Consider the following 23,767-nt stretch of genomic DNA (forward strand, 5'->3'; position numbering starts at 1 on the left):
TACAAAAGGTTATTTTAAATATCTGATTCCGTGTGCTTTTTGGCTGTTCAGACTGCAGGAAAAAGAACAGATTCGAATAAATAAAATAAGATTTGAGTCACTTCAAACTGCCAATGTGAACAAGGCATAAGTGGTTACGGTAGGCCTTACTGTCAATCATATCTGGGTACCCGCCCCCGAGTCCCACCCTTTCCAATGGCATTGAGTAGCATGCTGGAGCGGAGTAGCGTAGCCCATAGTTTGTGTGAAAGGTTACTACAGTATTAGATCATAGACACATATTGTTCATAGTACTCACGCAAACACCCTGGGAGAGACTTGTACAGGAGAAACTCCGGCGAACGAGAGACCAGGGTGTGCTCCGCTGGAAAACCTAGTGGGCGTGCACCCCTCTCTTACCGCAGCCCAGTGTGTGTAGGCTACTGCCGCTGCCTCTCCCGCGCTCTTTGAGCTCGCTAATGGGAAATTGTTTCTACCTGCTTCCCAGTTGACAGCTCACAGAGAACCCAAACTTAGCATGGCTCAGGCAGTCACTGGTGGCTCTATGGAGAGGGTGATTCTGGATGATTGAGCGTTTTATCCGCCATCCCTTGGGGAGGAATCATACATTCTGTTGTTGCGGCAGTGAGTGGATCTATTCCCTAGTATGTAACCTGTGGTTTGGGATAGCGCCTCGGGCATCGTAGACGCGCGGTGGAGCGGAATAATCAAGGTTTGGACCGTTATCTGATTGACCATCCTTAGTGCGCCGACATGTCGAACCTGGTCAGGAGCAAGAAGGACAAAGAGATAATTGCAGAGTATGAAAGCCAGGTGAAAGGTATGCTTTTTATTTGTTTTATTGGTAAGGCGTCACACGCACGCGAACCTGCACACACTGATATGCACGCACACATATACACCCCTCATACACACCCCTCTCTCATAGGCACATTCATATATATATATATATAAATATATATATATAAATATATATATATAAATATAAATAAACACACACACACACACACACTACACCTGCCTATGTTATGTCTGATTCTACTGCCTCACACATGACTTGTTTGGAGAATGGATGTGTAGTGGGGATGACACCTCAGTATGAGACGTCAGTATTTCTGGGTTCATCCTGAGTGCTGCAAGGTGCCTGAGGGGGAGAGGAGAGGGGGAGGAGCGGAATCTGCAGAGCCCTTGATCATTCTCAGCCATGTGGAAGTGTGGGTGTTTGATAGTAGTAGGCTACATTAAAGTCAGTGGGTATAGAGTGGAGTAGTAGTGGGTATAGAGTGGAGTAGTAGGTGGGTATAGAGTGGAGTAGTAGTGGGTATAGAGTGGAGTAGTAGGTGGGTATAGAGTGGAGTAGTAGGTGGGTATAGAGTGGAGTAGTAGGTGGGTATAGAGTGGAGTAGTAGTGGGTATTGGCCATAGCTGGGAGCTCTGTCTCTCTCTGTCTGTGTTGGTTCTGTTCCACTGTCGGTTTACCTCAGAGGTTGTGACTGCAGCAGGCTCCCCCCGGTGTGTGTGTGTGTGCGTGACAAACTGTATATAATGAGCACTGCACCCTGCATATGGTGGGAGTGGGACACGGCGTAGGTTTCATCGTCCTGTCAAACCCACTGATGTCCTTGGAGAGAGGCTTGATGTGGTTACTGTGACAGTGACAATGCTGGAACTATGGAACTGCCCCCCCCTTTCCCTCCCCACCATGATGCCCTGTGGAACAGAATGAGATGAGGGGGACACCTGGGGAGTGCACTGACTGACTGTGCAGGTGTTCCACGTGAGACCGATTCTGTTAAATGTCACGTCTTCCGGATGGACGTTGGACACAGACTTGTATCACGGGTGACCTGGCTGACTACTTTGTGTGGTGAGCGTTCTGGCGCCCAGGGCTGCTGAGGCATCACCATCCTACACTATGTTACACAGAGTGGAAGAGGAGAAGTGCAGTGGCTATAAGACTTGTCCTCTACAAGATCATCCGCAGACTCCATCACCATCGTCTACCACCCCGTGACCAGCTCTCTTCATTCACCCATGAACTGACCTTCACCATCTTCATAGGATGCAGCTGTCAAGGACTTGGCCTCTATTGATTGACCTGTCATGATATATTGCTTGTTTGTTTTTTTAAATGCTTTGAGATTCTATGAAAAGCGCTATTCAAATGTAATGTATTATTATTATACTGAGGACTGCACACAGAACAGTAGGACATTCCAACCAAGCTGGTAGCCACGCCACAAAACTGAACATGGCTCTACACCCATCATAATTACATGGGCATGTTGCAAGGGCCGTGTGGGATGAACTCTTCCTCTCTCACTCACAGCACCACAGAGCACATAAAACATTCTCACTTTATCACCTGCAGTGCCTTCATGCCCACGTGATCACTTATCTCAGAAAAGGAAATGGCTTTCACTTTTCACAGGAAAGAGCTCCACATTGTGAAAATGCCTGATGTCCCCTGCAGGTTGATATCAAAGAGAAAGGAGGAAATGGAGACGCTGTTGGAGAGTTTTGACTGAAATGACGTGTGTGTGTGTGTGTGTGTGTTTTATGCATTCTGATCAGGAAAGGTCATGAATACATCCTCAGCTCAGCCACGCACACATTGCTGAAATTCTCATCTCTTTCTCTCCCTCCTACGGTGCTCTTTCTGTCACTGAGGAACTCTGAATGCACAGGCTCTTCCCTGGGCACACACACACTGAATCGACATCGACACAGTTACTTTGAGTGATTAGATTTAATGGAGAGCACCGGAGAGCGTGTGTGTGTGCGCGCCCATCCCCAGTCTGGCAGCTGGCCAAAACACTTGGGGATGCCCTGCATTACAATGACCACTTAAAGATACAGTGCCGCTTTGCTGCTGCTCTCGCCCGTCTTCACGGAGGTACCTGTATGTATCTGAATTGTCGCTATGTGGCTTTGCAGTCTGCCTTCCCTCCCCGGGCTGTGATTGGTCAGGAGCAGCTGTGTTTATGAGGGGGCAGTTCTATTAATGTGATGATGTCACAGTGAGAGTGTTGAGTGTCACGTTATCAGTGAGAGGGTTGATCTGAAGCCCAGGTATACCCAGGTATTCAGACCTCTGCTATGTATTCCACCATGCTAATGTCTGGCTGTCTCTGTGTGCAAAGATATGGGAGATTTTTCAAATGTTTGATAACATCAAGTGATGGCTTGGATCATATAAGCCTGAATGAGAAATGCAAAAGAGGGAAAGAGAGGAATGGAAGTAGAGTGGGAGAGAAGAGTGAAGGGGGGGGCCCTGTGAAAGTGAGCTCTGCTTTTGCCTGCGTCTGCATGTGCGTACGATTACTGACCCCACATCTACATGCCTGGGAGAGAAGGAGGGAGAGAACGAAGGGGGAGGAGGGAAGAGAGGGAGGAAGCAAATAAGGAGAGAGAGAGCACTCACAACAGTGTGTGATTGTGAGACTGAAGGAAGAATCATTTGGTGGCCAATGCCAACACTTCTGTGTGTGTGTGTGTGTGTGTGTGTGTGTGTGTGTGTGTGTGTGTGTGTGTGTGTGTGTGTGTGTGTGTGTGTGTGTGTGTGTGTGTGTGTGTGTGTGTGTGTGTGTGTGTGTGTCCCTTTATGATCATCCAGCGGTGTTCTGCCCTTGTGTCCTTGGACCTGGTTGTCATGGAAATGGGCCAGGATGAGATTCCTCTTCCTGTTCAGCTGTGACATCACACACACACCCACCCACTCTCTCCAGGTGTCTAAGCCATGAAAGGTCATCTAGTGTCAGATTGGTGAAATGAATTGTTCCTGGCTTGTGCAGAGTTGTCTTATTCACAATCATACATTCATACCAAAGACACCCTACACTAATTCTAGACAACAAACAAGAGCAAAATCATTGTGGAAGATTTCTACAATGTCCAACAGAAGTTGTGTATCTCACTCACTCCTCAGGCCCGCTGTCTCACTCCCTCCCCTGTGCCTACCCCTCCATTTCTCCAGTCCTTTCTTAATCCCTCTCTCCCGCCCTCCATCTCTCTCTCAGCACGTCTGTCTCTAAGGAGTCATCTTGGACCGCATCCTTTGGCCACAATAACATTAAAGAACATGCACACATTAAACCCACACACCAATCCGACAGTCAGCATGGCAGTGCACACTTCAGTGGTTGTGCTGTTTCAGAGCGAGGGATCTATCTGACACAGGAAGGAGAAGAGAGAACTGGCAGAGAATACACAATGATAACTCTCCCACCCCCCCCCACCCCTTCTCCACTCTCTCTCACACATACACACATTATGTATTTCTCTCTCCTTACCTCTGTCTCTCCCTTTCACACGGTCTCTCTCACACACACACATGCCCACGCAGACACACCAATCTCCAGGGGACCCTCTCCACTCCACTACCTGTTGTCTTGGCAACCACACACTGTGTGTGAACCATGTGACGAAGGAGGTGAAGACGGAGCTCAGATCTGCCGCATCGACATACACACATACATATGCACAGATACGCTTCATAAAGATTCCAATATAATAATATCATGGCCTTTAGCCTGAAGAATCTGATTTCCAGTCATGCATGCTCTCTCGTGCCTGTGTGTGTGTGTGTGTTTGTACACGCATGCACGTCCCCCACTGCGATAGTGGATATCTAGTGGTCATGTGTTCTAACGCAAAATGGCTGCCATGTGCATCACCCAGGTGGGTGCCTAGCTTCACATTAGTGGGTGATGGAGAGAGGTGTTCCCATCATCTGTAAAGGGCTTTGAGACCTGGTGAAAAACACTATATGAATACAATTCATTAGTATATGGGCCAGTAGTCTGGAAAGGTGTTACGTCTGCATATGTTAGTGAGTGTGTATTACTAGAGGTGTCTGTGTAACTGAATGATTGTGTTTGTCTGTAGAGCTCTGGTTTAGGGTGTGTGCATGTGTAGTGGCTTCCAAACATTCAATGACATCCAGGGATATGGTGCAACATTTTTTTATTCTTCTTATATCTAACAAAGAAATGATTCTCCAATCAACTTAAAGCATGGATTACTTGATATGGAAAATACATAATATGACCTATCTGTATGGTCAAAAAACCTGATATTTCATCATGTACATCTTCCAGGGATATGGTGCAACATACCGCCCCCTAATTGTTGACTGCACTGAATGCACACAATTACTTAATATTCAAACGTAGAGCCAATACACAAAACATTCTATACCAGAGCACTATTACAGTTCATAGCTAAATACAAACATACAAGGTGCCATATAGGAAAATAGTCCATAAATCTCAGTCTGAGTTGTATTACATCAAAGAATGTAAGAGTACGACATCAACGAATCAGAGGTGCACGTGATTCTAAGATGGAGCACTGTGTGTGTGTGTGTGTGTCACTCAGTCGCCTCAAGGAGCAGACAGAGTTTATTGATAGGTCTCTAAGATATTGGTCTTAGTCTTAACCATGACGCTCCGGACAAGACCGTTGGCCCCTGGCAACTCCTCCACCACACGCCCCATTAGCCAAGAGTTCCTTGGGGCGGTGTCATCGACGATGGTCACCAGGACTGAAGTTTCTCTTAGTTTTGTTCCACTTGTTCCGCTCCTGCATAAGTGGAAGATACTCCCTGATCCATCTCTTCCAGAAGAGGTCAGTGATATATTGTACTTGCTTCCATCTCCTTTGTGAGTATAGTTCTCTTGTCTGGAATAGTCCTGGTAGCAGGACTGGCTTTGCTTTCAGATGAAGCAGATGGTTCGGAGCCAGGGGTTCTAGATCATTAGGGTCATTTGTTACAGTAGTGATTGGTCTGTCGTTCATAATCGCCTCAACTTCACACAAGGCTGTCCACAAAGCCTCATCATCCAGTACTTGTTCTTTAAGGACTGAATAGAGGATATTTTTCACAGTCAGATCAACCTCTCCCATACCCCCCCCCCATGGTGGGCTCCAGAGGGAGGATTGAATGACCATGTCACTCCTTCCTTCAGTGATTCATTTTGAATCTTGTGATCCAGCTCTTTCAGAGCTTCTCCTAGCTCCCTGTGTGTTCCAACAAAGTTGGTGCCATTTCCTGTTCTGATACTTGTTACTGGGCCCCTTTGACAGATGAACCTGCACAGAGCATTGATGCAGGAATAAATATCCAGATAACTAGCAACTTCTAGATGGACAGCTCGACTCACAAGGCAAGTAAAGATCACACATACCGCTTCACATGAACGCGGCCTCGCTTCACCTCTATGGGGCCGAAGTAATCTATGCCCACATGGGTGAAAGACGGCAAATCAGGTGACACCAGATCTTGTGGAAGGTCGGCCATCTTCTGTTCTCCAGCTCTAGCTTGCATCCGCCTGCAGAAGACACAGCTCTTAAGGATCTTCCTTGCTAAGGAGTTGGCACAGGGTATTCAATATCGCTGGCGAAGTCTAGAAAGCATGTGACATTTACATTACATTTAAGTCATTTATCAGACGCTCTTATCCAGAGCGACTTACAAATTGGTGCATTCACCTTATGACATCCAGTGGAACAGTCACTTTACAATAGTGCATCTAAATCTTAAAGGGGGGGGGGGGGGGGTGAGAAGTATGACTTTATCCTATCCTAGGTATTCCTTAAAGTGGTGGGGTTTCAGGTGTCTCCGGAAGGTGGTGATTGACTCCGCTGTCCTGGCGTCGTGAGGGAGTTTGTTCCACCATTGGGGGGGCCAGAGCAGCGAACAGTTTTGACTGGGCTGAGCGGGAACTGTACTTCCTCAGTGGTAGGGAGGCGAGCAGGCCAGAGGTGGATGAACGCAGTGCCCTTGTTTGGGTGTAGGGTCTGATCAGAGCCTGGAGGTACTGAGGTGCCGTTCCCCTCACAGCTCCGTAGGCAAGCACCATGGTCTTGTAGCGGATGCGAGCTTCAACTGGAAGCCAGTGGAGAGAGCGGAGGAGCGGGGTGACGTGAGAGAACTTGGGAAGGTTGAACACCAGACGGGCTGCGGCGTTCTGGATGAGTTGTAAGGGTTTAATGGCACAGGCAGGGAGCCCAGCCAACAGCGAGTTGCAGTAATCCAGACGGGAGATGACAAGTGCCTGGATTAGGACCTGCGCCGCTTCCTGTGTGAGGCAGGGTCGTACTCTGCGGATGTTGTAGAGCATGAACCTACAGGAACGGGCCACTGCCTTGATGTTAGTTGAGAACGACAGGGTGTTGTCCAGGATCACGCCAAGGTTCTTAGCGTTCTGGGAGGAGGACACAATGGAGTTGTCAACCGTGATGGCGAGATCATGGAACGGGCAGTCCTTCCCCGGGAGGAAGAGCAGCCCCGTCTTGCCGAGGTTCAGCTTGAGGTGGTGATCCGTCATCCACACTGATATGTCTGCCAGACATGCAGAGATGCGATTCGCCACCTGGTCATCAGAAGGGGGAAAGGAGAAGATTAATTGTGTGTCGTCTGCATAGCAATGATAGGAGAGACCATGTGAGGTTATGACAGAGCCAAGTGACTTGGTGTATAGCGAGAATAGGAGAGGGCCTAGAACAGAGCCCTGGGGGACACCAGTGGTGAGAGCGCGTGGTGAGGAGACAGATTCTCGCCACGCCACCTGGTCGGAGCGACCTGTCAGGTAGGACGCAATCCAAGCGTGGGCCGCGCCGGAGATGCCCAACTCGGAGAGGGTGGAGAGGAGGATCTGATGTTTCACAGTATCGAAGGCAGCCGATAGGTCTAGAAGGATTGGCCACTCCCAGAGTGGCCAACCTGCTCATGGATGTTTAGTAAGATCAGTCTGGAGATGTAGGAGTCTTTGGGCAGGATAATAGGATTCTTTAGTTCTGTAGGCTTAGCAGCTTTGCTTAACTTTCCTACTACTCTCAGAATGCCATTGTCAACAATTGGATCAAGCTTACAGATTGAGCCGCTTCTCTTGGCACATTGTTTTCCTTTCACAACTAGTGTAATTTCTTGTTTAAAGTGCTGTCGTTGCTCAAATCGAATGATGACCTTTTCTGCTTCATCTAGGTCATCCAGACAGACTTTCTTTTCCAAACGTCAGTTTGAATTTGTCAATTTGTTCCTTCAGTGAGTTTGTCAGACTCTGATTTAATCTTGGATCAGTTTGAGAGAGAATTTTCCTTTTCTGGCTTAACTGTAGAAGACGTCTCCGTTTCAGCATGATGGGAACTGCTTTCTTCAAGCTTTTCCATGTTGAATAGTACTCAATCAGTTTTCTGGTTGGACTCTTTTCTTCCACACTTGTACTGTTTACGATTACATCTTTTCTCACCTCTGGATCATCTGGAGGGATGGAGCCAAGCTCCTCGGGGACTTTCGGCCATAGAGTTTCTGGTTTCTCCAGGAATTCTGGTCCTTTGCGCCATATCTTTGAGTTCAGGAAATGTTCAACATGTAATCCTCTTGAGGCATCATTGGCTGGGTTGTGTTTGGAGTTCAAATACCTCCACTGTTTTGCTTTCGATAGGTCACGGATCATAGCAACCCTATTAGCCACAAAGCTATGGAATCTCTTGGTATCATTGCGGATGTATTTTAGCACAGACTGGCTGTCTGTCCAGAAAGTTGACTTCAAGTTCAATCTGGAGCTCCAACCTTAACATCCTGTCCACTCGCACTGCAGCAAGTTCCAGTCTGGGGATCGTCATCTGCTTGAGTGGAGTCACCCTTGATTTCCCCAGTATGAATGCAATGTGGACCTTTTCCATACCGTTTGTGAACCTAAGGTAGCTTGCCGTGCCGTAACCTTGTTCACTTGCATCACCGAAGTGATGCAGCTGTGTGGTCTTGACTTGACCAAAGGTCTCAGGCATCATACACCTGTATCGGGAATCTGGAGAGCTGGTCAAGCTCTGAGAGCCATTTCTTCCATGAAATAGAGTGTTCTTCAGGGACTTCGTCCCAACCACACTTTAGCTTGCAGAGCACTTGAATTTGCTTTGCCTTTAATACAAATGGGGCGAGGAAACCTAATGGATCATAAATAGAGCTGACAGTTGAGAGAATACCTCTTCTTGTAAGGGGTCTGTTCTTGACAGTGACTCAGAAGGTAAACACATCACTTTCAATGTTCCATCGGATTCCAAGTGCTCTTTCAACAGGCAGCTTTTTTCTCTGTCCAGGTCCAATTCTTTTATCTGCTCGGCTTTGTGTTCATTGGGGATAGAAGCCAGCAGAGTGCGGCTGTTGCTGACCCACTTGGTCAATTTGAACCCACCCTGAGAGCACACACTCCTGAGGTTTTTTGTGAAAGCTATGGCTTGTTCTTCTGTGGCCACTGACTTGAGGCAGTCATCAACATAGAAGTTGGACTTGACTGTTTGAATCACCTCTTCATCGTACCTCTCACAGTTGTCTTCTTTCGCAGTGCAAAGTTTGCACAACTTGGAGAGGATATAGCACCGAAAAGATGTACCTCCAATCTTTTGTTAGTATCACCGTCCGGCCACCATAGGAATCGCAGGAAGTCTAAGTAATCTTCATGGACGCGTACTTGAAGCATTCCTTCAATGTCTGCCATCATGGCAATGTGCTCTTGCCGAAATCTTAGCAAGACTCCTATAAGCGTGTTTGCCAGGTCAGGGCCTTGAAGGAGTTCTCTGTTAAGAGATGTACCTTTATAGGATGATGAACAGTCAAACACCACTCGTATCGTTCCTTTGCGCTTATGGTGAACGCCATGGTGTGGTATGTACCATACCTTGCCTTTCTCTCTGAGGAGCTGTTCTTGTGGTACCTTCTCGGCGTAACCTTTTGTTATCATCTTTCCATGAAGCCTTTGTACTCTGCAGTGTAACCTTTGTCCTTCTTGAAATTCCTGATAATATTTAGAGCCCACTGCTTTGCCATGTCACGATTGTTTGGCAGGACTACATCTTTGTTGCGTTAGGGCAACGGTAAGTAGTAGTGATGGTCTGATGGTTATGGAGCTTAATACGATCTCCATAAATCTACGATCCTCAGCTGACTTCTCACTTCTCTTCATACTCTCTCCCAGGGAAGTCATGGTTGTAGTGATTTACAAGAAGAACCCCCAGGTCAGCCAGTGAGATACGATTGGCCATCACCGTAGGATGCCCAGATTCTTCTGCCATGGTATAACTGTTAAGAGGACCGATCATCACCCATCCAAAGAGGGTTTTCACTGCATACGGTCCGTTGCCTTGACTATTTATGATTTTCCAGGGTTCCATTGCCTTTGGAGCATTTACGCCTATCAGGTGTTCGACGTCGGCATCAATTTCCTTCAACTGAACCTCTCAGGTATGGCCACCTTTTGAGATCTTTCTGAGTGGGAATATTCTCTCTTGTCACTGGGATCTTATTTTGGGTGTAGACTTTTGGTAATGCAAGAAATGTGTCGCCTTCCACATTGCCAACCTCTAATCCAGATATCTCACAGCTCTTGGTAGGACTCTCCTGCCCCATTGTGTGTAGCAGAATTTCAGTCTCACTGCTTTTAGCTTGCAACTGCCTCATGAGTCTCTCCGTACAAAATGTTGCTGAGCTACCAGAATCGAGAAATGCATAGGTTAACGCAGAGTTGCTTCCATTTGCCATCTCTACTTGAACTGGCACAATTGCAAGTGCACAATCTGTACCGGCCCCGGTATCTTCACCAGCTTCCAGTGAAACAAGAGCACTGCTGACAGTCTCCTCCCGCTTTACTGCTACACCACTCGTATCTGCCTTCAGAGGTCTAAATCTCTCTCTTCCTTCAATGTGCAGGATAGTGGGGTGCTTTCTTTGACAGCTCTGACAGGTCATCCTTCTTTTACATTCTTTGCTTAAGTGTCCTCTCATCAAACAGCCAAAACAAAGGCCTTTTGATCTCAGAATCTCCACCTTGGCTTCGTGTGGCTGTGCCTTCACCTGTTGGCAGTCGTCCAAGAAATGCTCACCAGCGCAAAATACACATGAGACACTGGGAGCATCAGAAGGGTAGGTGCCTGGTTTCTTGACTTTAAATATTTGTTCTTTTCAAGGTTTTTCAGGGTCACAATCTGCCACTACAGCTACTGCAGTGGCAAAGCTGCTTCCCCTACTCTTGGACTTGAACTGCTGTCAGCTTCTGTTTTGGTAAAAAAAAAAAAAGTTTTGTTGGTCAGGGGATCTTGAATATCTCCGTGCAACGGATCCTGCAGTATTTTGGCCTATTTTTCCATGAATGTCACAAGGTCACTGAACTGGGTCCTCAGGTGGCTTCACTCTAAAATATCACATGCCGTAGACCTCCATTTTCCCCTTAGTTTGTAGGGAAGTTTTGACATGATCAACTTTTATGTTGGAGGGAAGATTAAGCTCTTCCATGTTCTGTAGGTCTTGCATAGCGTTACAGCAACCTCTAAGAGTGCATAGCCACCCAGTCCCTTTCCATCATCCGGTTTGATGTTTGTCCAGTTCCAAGCTTTTTCCATGTAAGCAGTGGTGACTTTGATTTCATTGCCAAAGTGTTCCTTTAACAACCTCTTAGCCTCTGCATAGCCTCTTCTGGCTTCCATATGCAGACAACTACGGACCAGATCCTTGAGCTGACCAGAGGTGTACTGTTCCAGGTAATCGAGCCTATCCTGGTGACTGCTTGTCTTATCTTCTATAGCATGCTCAAATGCACACATAAAAGGCCTAAAGTTTAGAGGATCCCCGTCAAACATAGGTGTCTCCCTAACAGGGAGTGTGGCCTGTTTGTGCTGTAGTACAAGGAGGTCAGATATTTCATTCCACCTTTGCATGACAGTAGAGAGGTTATCATGGCTGGTATTATGGCTGATACCCGCAGTGTTAATTCTGTGTTGATTGTTAGACCTTGGTGTTGGCTGCTGAAGTGTGTGGTTTATGACTGTTTTCTGAATAGGTTTTGATGGCTTTGTGGTCAGTTGTTGTAAAACCCTTTGTAAATGGGTTCTTTGGAGCTGCTCCTAATGCAGCAAACTCAACAGGTGATGGTTCAGGTTCTTCATAGACCTCGGGTTCCTGGTTTTCAAAATAAGAGTTCATTCCATCTTCTTGGCTTAGAAAATGGGCTGCCACAGCATGGGATTGAGAAGTTGACTCAACACTCTCCAGGACCTTCAGTTTGGCATTATATGCTGCTATGTCCGTTTCCAGTGCCATTTTTTCCATCCTAACATTCAGTTGAGCTTTCTGTTGTTCCAGTTGAGCTTTCTCCAGTTCCAATGCATGCTTGTCCTGTAATGATGCATGGCGAGCTAGTAGAGCTGCTCGTTCTGCCTCAGCTTTTAGGCGTGCAGAGGACACTGAGGAAGCAGTCTTAGAATACTTTGTTTTACTTGATGTGTTTGACACATTGAGCGTTTGTGGCTCAACTTCAGCGTTTTTCCATATTTCCACCTCTTTCAGGAAATGTTCATAAGTTCTCATTCTTGGTTGATAATAGTTCATGCTCTCCTGTTCCTCCTCTGTGACCAGCTCTAGCACAGATTCATGAGCATTCCTAAAGTCATTGAGAACAGCATCAAATGCTTCAAGACCCTCATTCACAGTTTCAATGTTTCCTCCATCAACAAGGGCTTTTATTTCATTCATTTTGCGTGTACACACTCCAAGTTTGCCTTTCCGGGCTTGCATAGAGTGAATTTAGATGTTCCTCTGCCCTCTCCAGTGGAGTCTTATTTGGGATTTCATCCTCCATCATTCACTTTTAGTTCACTCAATTTACAATGACACAGTTGTTGGTTTTTGATTGTTAAACGTAATGCCCCTTTAGACCTCCTTAAATGCTTTAAAACACAATCCTCCAATTTCAGCAAATTTACCCATTTTGAATTGAACATGTGCAAGTTCGGCATTTCAGATGCGTTTTAAACATTTCATCCCATTAAAAGTTTTGTCCCTTTTTAATGAAGTTTAAACAAACAGTATCTTTAGATCCTTAAGCTGCATTCGTTGCGTTGATGCATTGCATTTCCACGTTAGGCCAAATATTAGACATATGATTAGGCTACATTGTGCATAGGATCTCAGTGTTTCCCAAACTTCAACTAATTAATTGTTTTCACAGCGCTGTGTTTGGAATTCCATTTCCAAGTTTATCAAACATTCCAATTCTAAGCACATTTGCGCTTCCATAATATGCATGATCAAACGATAGCATTGAACAGGGCAGCTCATACGCAGTGGTTACTCACGGCTGGCGAATTCTAGGAGTTCAAGTCCTTCCAAGCGAGCTGTCCTTATGGTCCGAATGCAATTACAAATAGAACAATATCCAGCGTGTGTCCTAACCGGAGATTTCCTTCAAATATTAATCCTGAATCGGGGTTGTTAAGCCTGAAGACTGAAGCGGGGTTGTTAAGCCTGAAGACTGAAGCGGGGTTGTTAAGCCTGAAGACTGAAGCGGGGTTGTTAAGCCTGAAGACTGAAGCGGGGTTGTTTGGTACGCATACAGTCCACACTCAAGGTTTCCAAACAGCCAAACATTCAACGACATCCAGGGATATGGTGCAACAAAAAGGTTTATTCTTCTTATATCTTACAAAGAAATTATTTTCCAATCAACTTAAAGCATAGATTACTTGATATGGAAAATACATAATATGACCTGTCTATGTATGTCTGTATGGTCAAAAAACTATACCGCTCCCGCATCTAGCAAGGTCCCCCCCGAAGGCCCAACTTCCTGCCTTTATCCTAACACACTTACCACAATACAATGAATGGGCAAGAGGGGGGGGCAAAAACTATATTTATCTCAATCAGGTAAATATAAATCATAAAGGTACGTACCTAAATATTTCATCATGTACATTAATATTTAATATATTTACACAAATGTCCATGGAGCCCAGTATGTTCAGTCTTTTATACAAATATGTCCAAATCGGCTCTAACAGCATGTATTTCAAATCAAATTGTATTTCTCACATGCGCCGAATACAACAGTGAAATGCTTACTTACAAGCCCTTAACTAACAATGCGGTTAAGAAAATAGCTAGAAAAGAATAACAAATGATTAAAGAGCAGCAGTAAATAACAATAGCGGGGATAAATACAGGGGGTACCGGTGTCGAAGTAATTGAGGTAATATGTACATGTAGGTAGAGTTATTAAAGTGACTATGCATAGATAATAACAGAGAGTAGCAGCAGCGTTCCGGAGGGAGGAGGTCCCAATGCAAATACAATGCAAATGCAATGCAAATACTCTGGGTAGTCATTTGATTAGGAGTCTTATGTCTTGGGGTTAGAAGCTATTTAGGAGCCTCTTGGACCTAGACTTGGTTCTCTGGTACCACTTGCCATGCGGTAGCAAGGAGAACAGTTTATGACTAGGGTGGCTGGAGTTTGACCATTTGTAGGGCCTTCCTCTGACACCGCCTGGTATAGAGGTCCGGAATGGCAGAAGCTTTGCCCCAGTGATGTACTGGGCCGTACGCACTAACCTCAGTAGCGCCTTGCGGTCAGAGGCCGAGAAGTTGCCATACCAGGCAGTGATGCAACCCGTCAGGGTGCTCTCGATAGTCCAGCTGTAAAACCTTGAGGATCTGAGGACCCATGCCAAATCTTTTCAGTCTCCTGAGGGGAAATAGGCTTTGTCATGCCCTCTTCACAACTGTCTTGGTGTGCTTGGACAATGTTAGTTTGTTGGTGATGTGGAAACCAAGAAACCTGAAGCTCTCAACCTGCTCCGATGCAGCCCCGTCGATGAGAATGGGGGCGTGCTCGGTCCTCCTTTTCCTGTAGTCCACAATCCTCTCCTTTGTCTTGATCACGTTGAGGGAGAGCTTGTTGTCCTTGCAACACACGGTCAGCTCTCTGACCACCTCCCTGTAGGCTGTCTCAATGTTGTCGGTGATCAGGACTACCACTGTTGTCATCAGCAAACTTAATGATGGTGTTGGAGTCGTGCCTGGCCATGCAGTCATGAGTGAAAAGGGAGTACAGGAGGGGACTGAGCACACACCCCTGAGGCCCCCGTGTTGATGATCAGCATGGCGAATGTGTTGTTACCTACCCTTACCACCTGGGAGCGGCCCGTCAGGATGTCCAGGATCCAGTTGCAGAGGGAGGTGTTTAGGGCAGTATGGTGTTGAACGCTGAGCTGTAGTCAGTGAATAGCATTCTCACATAGGTGTTCCTTTTGTCCAGGTGTGAAAGGGCAGTGTGGAGTGCAACAGAGATTGCATCATCTGTGGATCTGTTGGTGCGATATGCAAATTGGAGTGGGTCTAGGGTTTGATGTGAGCCATGACCAGCCTTTCAAAGCTACAGACGTGAGTGCTACAGGTCGGTAGTCATTTAGGCAGGCTATCTTAGTGTTCTTGGGCACTAAGAACGCTAAGGTAACCTGTGTCCATATCAATGCAGGGACGTGTGTAAACATGTCTGATTGGTTTACAGTATGTCTCTCTCTAATCGTATGTGTGTATACACTCATAATCAGAGATGCACTGTGTCTGTGTGTAGATGTGCGAGCCCAGCTGGTGGAACAGCAGCGGTGTTTGGAACAGCAGACAGAGATGAGGGTGCAGCTGCTGCAGGACCTGCAGGACTTCTTCAGGAAGAAGGCTGAGATCGAGACCGAGTACTCCAGGAACCTGGAGAAACTAGCTGAGAGGTTCATGGCCAAGACACGCAGCACCAAGGACCACCAGCAGTACAAGTAAGAAGACGTGTGTGTGCATAGCTCATACTGTATGTGTTTAAGCATAAACAATGGCTTAATGCATGTGTTTGTGTTGATTTGAGTACAACCTCTGCGATCTTTCTCTGTCCTACAGAAAGGACCAGAACTTGCTGTCTCCAGTTAACTGCTGGTACCTGCTGCTGAACCAGGTAATGAAAGTGTTTGTTTGAATGTGTGAAGGCACATTTTGCTGACATGTTGGTTCTCTTCATTAAATAGTTGCCTGTGTTTAGGCAATGTAAACACTTGATCTCTCTCTCTTCAGGTGAGGAGGGAGAGTAAGGACCACGCCACCCTCAGTGACCTCTACCTGAACAACGTCATCACCCGTCTCACGCACATCAGCGATGACTCCGCCCGCCTGCTTAAAAGAGTGAGCCAATCACAGCCTCTTCTCATGCACGTGACACAGATGACTTTCCCAAGGGAATAGAGGGTTTTATAGCTGTAATGACAAGTCTGTTAGCATGAGAGGGAGCCATAAGAGGACTAGAAGAGTTAACGTTTTCGAAGGTAAAGGCTCATATTTCCCCGTGTATTTTCCCAGAAGGCTCTTGGTTTGAGAGGGAGCTATAAAAGGAGCCACAGAGTTAACCTGATGGGCTTTAATCAAAAGTAGAGAATCGGCCCACATTTTCCTCTGTGTATTCGAGTGTTTTCCCCTGTGTATGTTCAGAGAAGCCTGCCTCCCGAGTACTGTAGAACACGTTAAACACACACACCCACACACACCCCTTCCGAGTTCAACTCATCATGTTCATTATTAATCTCTCTGTGGCTCCTGTTTTATTAATGAGAGCTAAAGTGCTGAGAGACCTGATAGCTAGTAGCTACATAAAGTACGCCTAGACATATAAGCTTCGTAACTGTGTTATAACTGCTTATGAAGCTTTGGTTTTAGAAGTGGGGGGACATAATGTTTTGTGTATATTTTGGATAATTGGATAAACACTCCACTCTAACCGACCGCTCGGATGCGTCTGCATGGTCCTAAATCATTCCAATGATAAAACTGGGGGGGGGGGGCAGGACAAAAATGCAATTTTAGAATGTGGGAGGGACATGTCCCCAGCCCCAGTGAAAGTTGCGCCCCTGTATGAAGCTCTAGAACACAGATGACACTTGTCAGTCACTGTGAGTGTGCCCAGGATGACACCGGCTGGTGACCATGACACCGCTGAGTTTCTGACAGCCTGGTGTCCATGGTGACAGGCTCAGCTGGTCCGCCTCACAGTAAGAAGGCTAGTGGAATGGGATTAATCCATTCTGGGATTTCAGAGTCATTTGGCTTAATGCAGTATTAATGCTGTACAGAATGCTATAACTCAAACTCCCAAACTGGAAGGAGCTGTTTAATACATGAGGACTCTCTCTCACACACACACACACACACACACACACACACACACACACACACACACACACACACACACACACACACACACACACACACACACACACACACACACACACACACACACACACACACACACACACACACACACACACACACACAAGCTCCTGTCACCATATGTTTTATTTATGGATTAATCCGTATATGGATGTATTTATTTATCCGATTATGAAACGTTTCTCATTTGCAGTGATGACCTGTGTGTGCGTTTCTAAACTCTACAGAGTTCTCCTCCCTTCTCCACTGGGTTGATGAAATATCTCTCCCCTATCTCTTCCTCCGTTCCCCCTCTCTCATCTATCCTCTCCTCCTCCCCCCACTCTCAGAGCAAAGAGATCACCTTTCAGCTGCAGGAGGACTTGATGAAGCTCCTTAACGAACTCTACACCGTAAGTGACATCCTCTATAACTGCCACACGCGTCTCCATTAAACATTTAACTTCAGGGCTTTTTTTTTACTGTCACTTTTCCTGTGCTTAAGCAAGACATCAAAACATGGCCACACTTCATTTTAAACATTGCGACATTAACTTTTGAGGAATGAGTCGCTTTTGTGATTTCCGCAAAAATGCTGCAAAGGAAAGTTGCTGATTGGAGCGTTTAGTTAAGTGGATGCTTGGCAGCCTTAAAAGCTGCTGGTGTAAATAAAGAAACACATGAGCTAACAAGAACTTAGAGAGGGGACAGATCTGTTCCTAACCTCGCAGGGGAAGGGAGGCGGACAACATTTATCAGGTGCATTTCTATAGGTGATTGTGCTATGAGCAGTAAAGGTCACGTTCAGGAGGCACGAAACAGGAGAAAACCCTTTCGAAACGGAGGAGGGTACTACCTGAACTTGTCCAACGAGGGGCATTCTTTCTGCCTTCCATGTCAAAACGTTTCCGACCATTAGTGCCTTCTGAACACGGCCCAGATGATTTGCCTGGGCAGACTTGTTGACAGATTGATGCATTGTGGGCTGTGGTTGCTAGGTGATGAAGACATACCACATGTACCATGGGGAGACGTTGAATGCGGAGACCAAGCTGAGGGATGCCGAGCGTCAGGTGGGGGTTGGCAAAGTGGGGCCTGGTGGGGGAGTGGAGCCGTTATTCGGCATGCGTATAGAGGAACGCCACCAGAGACGCAACGCCGCCCGAAAGATGGAGAAGATGAGGGAGAAGGTACAGAGACCCACACACTCCTTTCCTGCATTCATTTAGATATTTTTACGAGTCTCTAAAAAGTCTCAAACCGTTATTTTCTCCCCACCTTCTCTCTTGCTCTATCTGCTCTTGCTACAGAGGAAAGCTAAGTACTCTGAGAACAAGCTGAAGTCTCTGAAGGCCAGGAACGAGTACCTGCTGACGATGGAAGCCACCAACTCCTCTGTGTTCAAATACTACATCCACGACCTGCCTGATATCATAGATGTGAGCACACACACAAACAAGCAGATTTCACTTTTACCAAAGCAGTGTTGGCAAAAAGTGTTGGAGAAAGAAAGACACATTACCATCTCATCTCTCTCCCTCCCTCAGTGTTGTGACCTGGGGTACCATTCCAGTCTGAGTCGTGCGTTGAAGACCTACCTGTCTGCAGAGCTGAGTCTGGAGGCCTCCAGGCGGACAGGGTTGGAAGTACTGGAGGGGGCCGTAGAGGGCCTGGATCCTGCCCGAGACAGACAGCGCCTGCTGGGCCTCTACCCTACCGCCTTCTGCCCCCCGCCACGCTTCAGCTTCCAGCCCCACATGGGGGACCCGGTGAGTGCGCAAAAGTGCAAAAACACACAAACACGCATGCACACATATACATACACTCACACAGACATAAGCACACCCAGTGACACACAAACCCCCCAGGTAAGCGCCCAGTCATGCTGTGTGTTGTTCCTGTTTCCTGTCAGGTGACCCAGATAGCCGCCCAGCCACAGGTGCAGGCAGAGCTCACATCTAGGCTGCAGCAGCTCCAGTCACGCCTCTCCACCCTGAAGATCGAGAACGAGGAGGTGAGACACACACACACAGTCATATGTACTTCAGTTTCCCAGTGTACTTTGCTGTAGTTTGATTGATTCTCAAGACTACATGCTGTGGGAAGAAGGAGAGGAAGGTTGGGTTGATTTTGTAACAGATGTAGACCTATAGCCCTGAAGCTATAGCTTTTTGGGGTTATGTATAGTGTGTTTTTGGAGTGTGGATTACTGTTGAGCAGATTGTATATGGATTGTTGTGGAATGGGAGGGCAGCTGTTGTCTCACCCTGAAGGGCACAGAAGTGTTGGAGACTGGAGTAATGAGCTGCATCTGCAGGTTTCAGCACACACACACACACACACACACACACACACACACACACACACACACACACACACACACACACACACACACACACACACACACACACACACACACACACACACACACACACACACACACCGTAATTACCATACACAAATAAACACCACCTGCACCATACAGATTTAAGATGTGCGTAAACACTCGCTCAAACCTCATATCCACAAATACATGAACAGACAATCTGTGAGTGATTACTTTGGTCTAACTCCACTTCCCCTACACTCAGGTGAAGAAGACATGGGGGGCCACTCTCACCACCCTTCAGGACATGACAGTGCTGGATGACTATGACGTTTCCCAGAGTTTCACGCACAGCCCCTCTTCAGAGTCAGTCAAGTCCAGCCTGTCGGACGGCTACTTAAACAAACCCAGCCTCGCCAAGCGCCGTGCCAACCAACATGAGACTGAGCTCTTCTACTTCACGGTGACACACACACACACACACACACACACACACACACACACACACACACACACACACACACACACACACACACAGGCTAGATGATATAGACAGTTAGGTAGATGTACAGTTAATGAAAGCTGCATGTTCTTCTGTCTGTGGTCCACAGAAGTTCCGTGAGTATCTGGAGGGCAGTAATCTGATCTCCAAACTACAGGCCAAACACGACCTACTGAAGAAAGCCATGGCCGAGGGTAAGAGACACTCTCTTGCTTTCTCATTCTTTCTCGCTGTCGACCCTCTTTGTCTCTGTTAGCCTGGTCCACCATCTTGAACGATGCGCTCTCGTTTTGTTTCACTTGAATCCATGTTCGTGAAACAGAATGTAAGCTCGCAATATCAGGATGGTTGAACGAGGCTCTCGCTCACGGCCTCTTTTACGGCTTAGAAATATGCCGTGTGTGCTAATGCCCTCCCAGTTTGACAGTTAAACTCCTCTCTCTCTGCCTGCCTGTCTTTCATGTCTCTCCAGGGTATATAGCAGACACGCTGACAACCAGGTACAGCTCATCATTGACTGAAGCACTGTTTCTGTCTTTTAGATTGTCTCACGTCTTGTCTTTGAGCTCTGCAAAACAAAACTGAGTCACTCTTGTCTCTTGTTTCTCTCCTTCTAGCCGTGGACGAAAGAACTCCCATAGCAAACACCAGGTAATGTTTCCACTCTTCCTCCTGCTGGTTGTGTGGTTGGCCTCTGCTGGTTGCTTAATTGCCTGGATGTGTTTTTTTAGGATTCGACTAAAGCCATTCCTCTGCTGGTAGAGAGCTGCATCCGTTACATCAACCTCCATGGTGAGTCCGACTGTTGAAAATAACATGGTGGATCCTCCACTTAGCCTATTTAGGGGCAAGAGGCAAAATCCATACCGCTTACACCTATCAAGCCCTTTCAAGTGCCTCTGATGTGTACTGACTAGACTCTCATAACCGCCTCCCATCTCCGTCAGGTCTTCAGCACCAGGGCATATTCCGTGTGTCGGGGTCACAGGTGGAGGTCAATGACATCAAGAACTCATTTGAGAGAGGTGAGAGGTCATTGTGAGGTCATCATACTTGTGCTTCCAGGTCAGGGGAGAGGAAACTGACCATGTCCGTCTCTCTGTTGTCAAGGTAATGACCCCCTGATTGACGAGGAGAATAACCATGACATCAACTCGGTGGCCGGTGTACTGAAGCTCTACTTCCGGGGGCTGGAGAACCCCCTCTTTCCCAAGGAAAGGTTCAACGACCTAATTTCCTGTGTCCGTGAGTAGCATTTCCTTTCTTTATGCTGTGGGGAGGTGACAGGACAGGAGGACAGGGGTCACTGTTTTAATGGGTGGAGGGGGGAAAATGCTTATTTTTTTGTGTGTATGCAATTAGTGTGTTTTGTTTTGAAAGAAATTAACAGCTGTGAAGGTTTTGTGATTTACAGTGACATTTGAACAGCTCTAACATGCAATGTGTTGCAAAAATGACCTTATCAGCAGTCAATAACAGATTCCAAATGCTTTGCATGCTTCACTTAAATGCAACTGTTTGTTTTAGGTCTCCATAGATGATCAGCGGCTGTTCATTGACAAAAAGAGCAGTTTTGAAATGCAGTAATAAAAAGTCTTATGAGTAATACATTCCATTTTGGCACTGTCAAAATGGGTCCCTCTCTCTCTCTTCCTCCCACACACACACAATCTCCCAGTCCCATTTCTTTGTCTTCAACTCAGATTCTGTCTTTCTGAAACACACACAGAGCTAGCCGCCTCTCTGTGGGCTGCTTATATTTCAGGATGTGTCAGGATTACACCTCATGAGTTCCTGGGAATATTACTGACAGCTGGTGTGTGTGTGTGTGTGTGTGTGTGTGTGTGTGTGTGTGTGTGTGTGTGTGTGTGTGTGTGTGTGTGTGTGTGTGTGTGTGTGTGTGTGTGTGTGTGTGTGTGTGTGTGTGTGTGTGTGTGTGTGTGTGTGTGTGTTCCCACAGGTATAGAGAGCCTGTATGACAGAGCTCAGTGTATTCGTAAGATTCTACTGGGTGTTCCACGGGTGACTCTGGTCGTGATGAGATACCTGTTCGCTTTCCTGAACCAGTGAGTGTCTGTACGCTAACACAGAACCACACATTAACCACGTCTGGGTTAATAGGTCGCAGTTGCAAATGAGGTCGCAGTTGCAAATGAGAACTGGTTCTCAACTAGCCTACCTGGTTAAATAAAGGTGAAATAAAATAAAAAATAAAATATAGAACCCACAGAACCAGTAACGAGTTAGTCTAGAACCAAGCAGAACCAGGTCTGGACTAGTCTATAACAAACACACCGAACCAGGACTAGTCTATAACATAGAAACACACAGAACCAGGTCTGGACTAGTATAGAACCCAGAGAACCACACAGAACCAGTACTGGGTTAGTTGAGAACACAGAGAACCAGTACCGGGTTAGTCTATAACATATAGGTCTGCAATAGTCTAGATCACACACACAACACGGTCTGTCTGTATTTGGCTGAACACGATGTCTCATCTCTGCAGCTCCAAATAGAGATGGAGGAGGAAGTGTGAACGGGGGGAGAGGGAGAAGTGTGAGGTGCTGGTGTGATCTACCACAGCAGAGAATGTTAGATTGCAGAATGTTAGATTACAGTATTCGGTATGAGTATGATGGACATTCAGTTTACTTCTATTTGTATCCTGGAGTGTTTTACTTCCTGCTTTTATTGCTGACTCAGTAGCCCACATGTTTTATTTAACATTGTTATCAGGAAGTATTCCAAAAGCATGGAAATCTACATATGTGCTGCCACTCCATAAGATTGGGGATACAAATGACCTTGCTACTGTCACCCCATTTCAATACTACTTTCTTTAGATAAGATTCTTGAATCCTTGGTTAATGTTCAACTTTGTTCCGTTTTATCTGATAATTGCATTTTTAATATAAACCAATTAGTGTTTAGGCCTGGGTGTAGTACTACCACAGCAATCATGCTAGTTGTTAATGATATTGTCAATGCCTTGGATGCTAAAAAGAGCTGTGCTGCCTTGTTTATTGACCTGTCAAAGGCGTTTGACACAGTTGATCATTCTGTTTTGCTGAAGAAGTTATTTAAAAAAAATAGGCCTGGGATATACTGCCAGTTTATGGTTTCAGAATTATCTTAGCGACAGAACTCAGGCCATCTTGACAGATTGGTTTGAATCTGAATTTCTTGAGAATCAAAAAGGTGTTCCTCAGGGTTTGATTTTGGGTCCAATATTGTTCACCTATACTAATGACATAGGAAACACTGTTAATACTTGGAATATTCATCTCTATACAAATGACAGTTTTGTATTCCTGTGCCAGCTCGGTGCAGCAGGCCATTCGTGAACTTCAGCATGACTTTGTTTCAAAGATTTTTGTAGTTCGTTCCAGTCATTGGCAGCAGAGAACTGAAAGGAGAGGCGGCCAAAGAAAGAATTGGTTTTGGGGGTGACTAGAGAGATATACCTGCTGGAGCGTGTGCTACAGGTGGGAGATGCTAATGGGAAAATGGGAGAAAGATTGTTCAAACAATCTCCCTGTATTGGATTTTGGTGATATTGTTTACATGCACGCGGCAGCCTCTATTTTGAGACCTTTGGACGCAGTCTACCACGCCGCAATACGTTTTATCACAGGGGACAATTTTAGGACTCATTGTAGTCTGTATAAAAATGTGGGATGGAAGAGTAAGAAGAGAGCTGCATTTTCTTATTGATTTCCAAAGCAATCTGACAGACACTCCCTTCATATGTAATTTCATGAAGTTAAGAATCATAAATGACCAAATCCCTTCTCAGGAATGGATAACAATAGATCTCAACGGATTTGGGAAAATCTAAGGATTTTTTTTTTTTTTTTTGCCTCTAATCTGTGGAACAGTCTGTAGAGTTCACTACAGTTACATGTGCTGGTGCCACTCAG

The 23,767-nt window shown here is 46.2% G+C and overlaps 1 protein-coding gene across 3 annotated transcripts in view; it reads left to right on the plus strand.

Moving 5' to 3' along the window:
- The first annotated feature begins 219 nt into the window (after nt 1-219).
- LOC123994688 (SLIT-ROBO Rho GTPase-activating protein 1-like) overlaps nt 220-23,767 on the plus strand; it is a 37,891-nt gene continuing 14,343 nt past the window's right edge. For 2 of the 3 annotated variants that reach the window (XM_046297588.1, XM_046297589.1), the window contains exons 1-17: nt 220-820; nt 15,407-15,602; nt 15,721-15,775; nt 15,892-15,999; nt 17,367-17,429; nt 18,015-18,206; nt 18,327-18,455; nt 18,564-18,785; nt 18,929-19,030; nt 19,608-19,805; nt 19,954-20,038; nt 20,317-20,344; nt 20,462-20,495; nt 20,576-20,636; nt 20,792-20,869; nt 20,955-21,089; nt 21,805-21,910. In XM_046297588.1, coding sequence (XP_046153544.1) covers nt 754-820; nt 15,407-15,602; nt 15,721-15,775; nt 15,892-15,999; nt 17,367-17,429; nt 18,015-18,206; nt 18,327-18,455; nt 18,564-18,785; nt 18,929-19,030; nt 19,608-19,805; nt 19,954-20,038; nt 20,317-20,344; nt 20,462-20,495; nt 20,576-20,636; nt 20,792-20,869; nt 20,955-21,089; nt 21,805-21,910 — 1,859 coding nt within the window. In that variant the 5' untranslated portion in view covers nt 220-753. Of the gene's footprint in view, nt 821-15,194; nt 15,227-15,406; nt 15,603-15,720; nt 15,776-15,891; nt 16,000-17,366; nt 17,430-18,014; nt 18,207-18,326; nt 18,456-18,563; nt 18,786-18,928; nt 19,031-19,607; nt 19,806-19,953; nt 20,039-20,316; nt 20,345-20,461; nt 20,496-20,575; nt 20,637-20,791; nt 20,870-20,954; nt 21,090-21,804; nt 21,911-23,767 lie in introns of those variants that run through there. The other variant, XM_046297590.1, reaches the window with a different exon arrangement.

Source organism: Oncorhynchus gorbuscha, linkage group LG14 (assembly GCF_021184085.1).
Source record: "Oncorhynchus gorbuscha isolate QuinsamMale2020 ecotype Even-year linkage group LG14, OgorEven_v1.0, whole genome shotgun sequence".
NCBI lineage: Eukaryota > Metazoa > Chordata > Actinopteri > Salmoniformes > Salmonidae > Oncorhynchus > Oncorhynchus gorbuscha.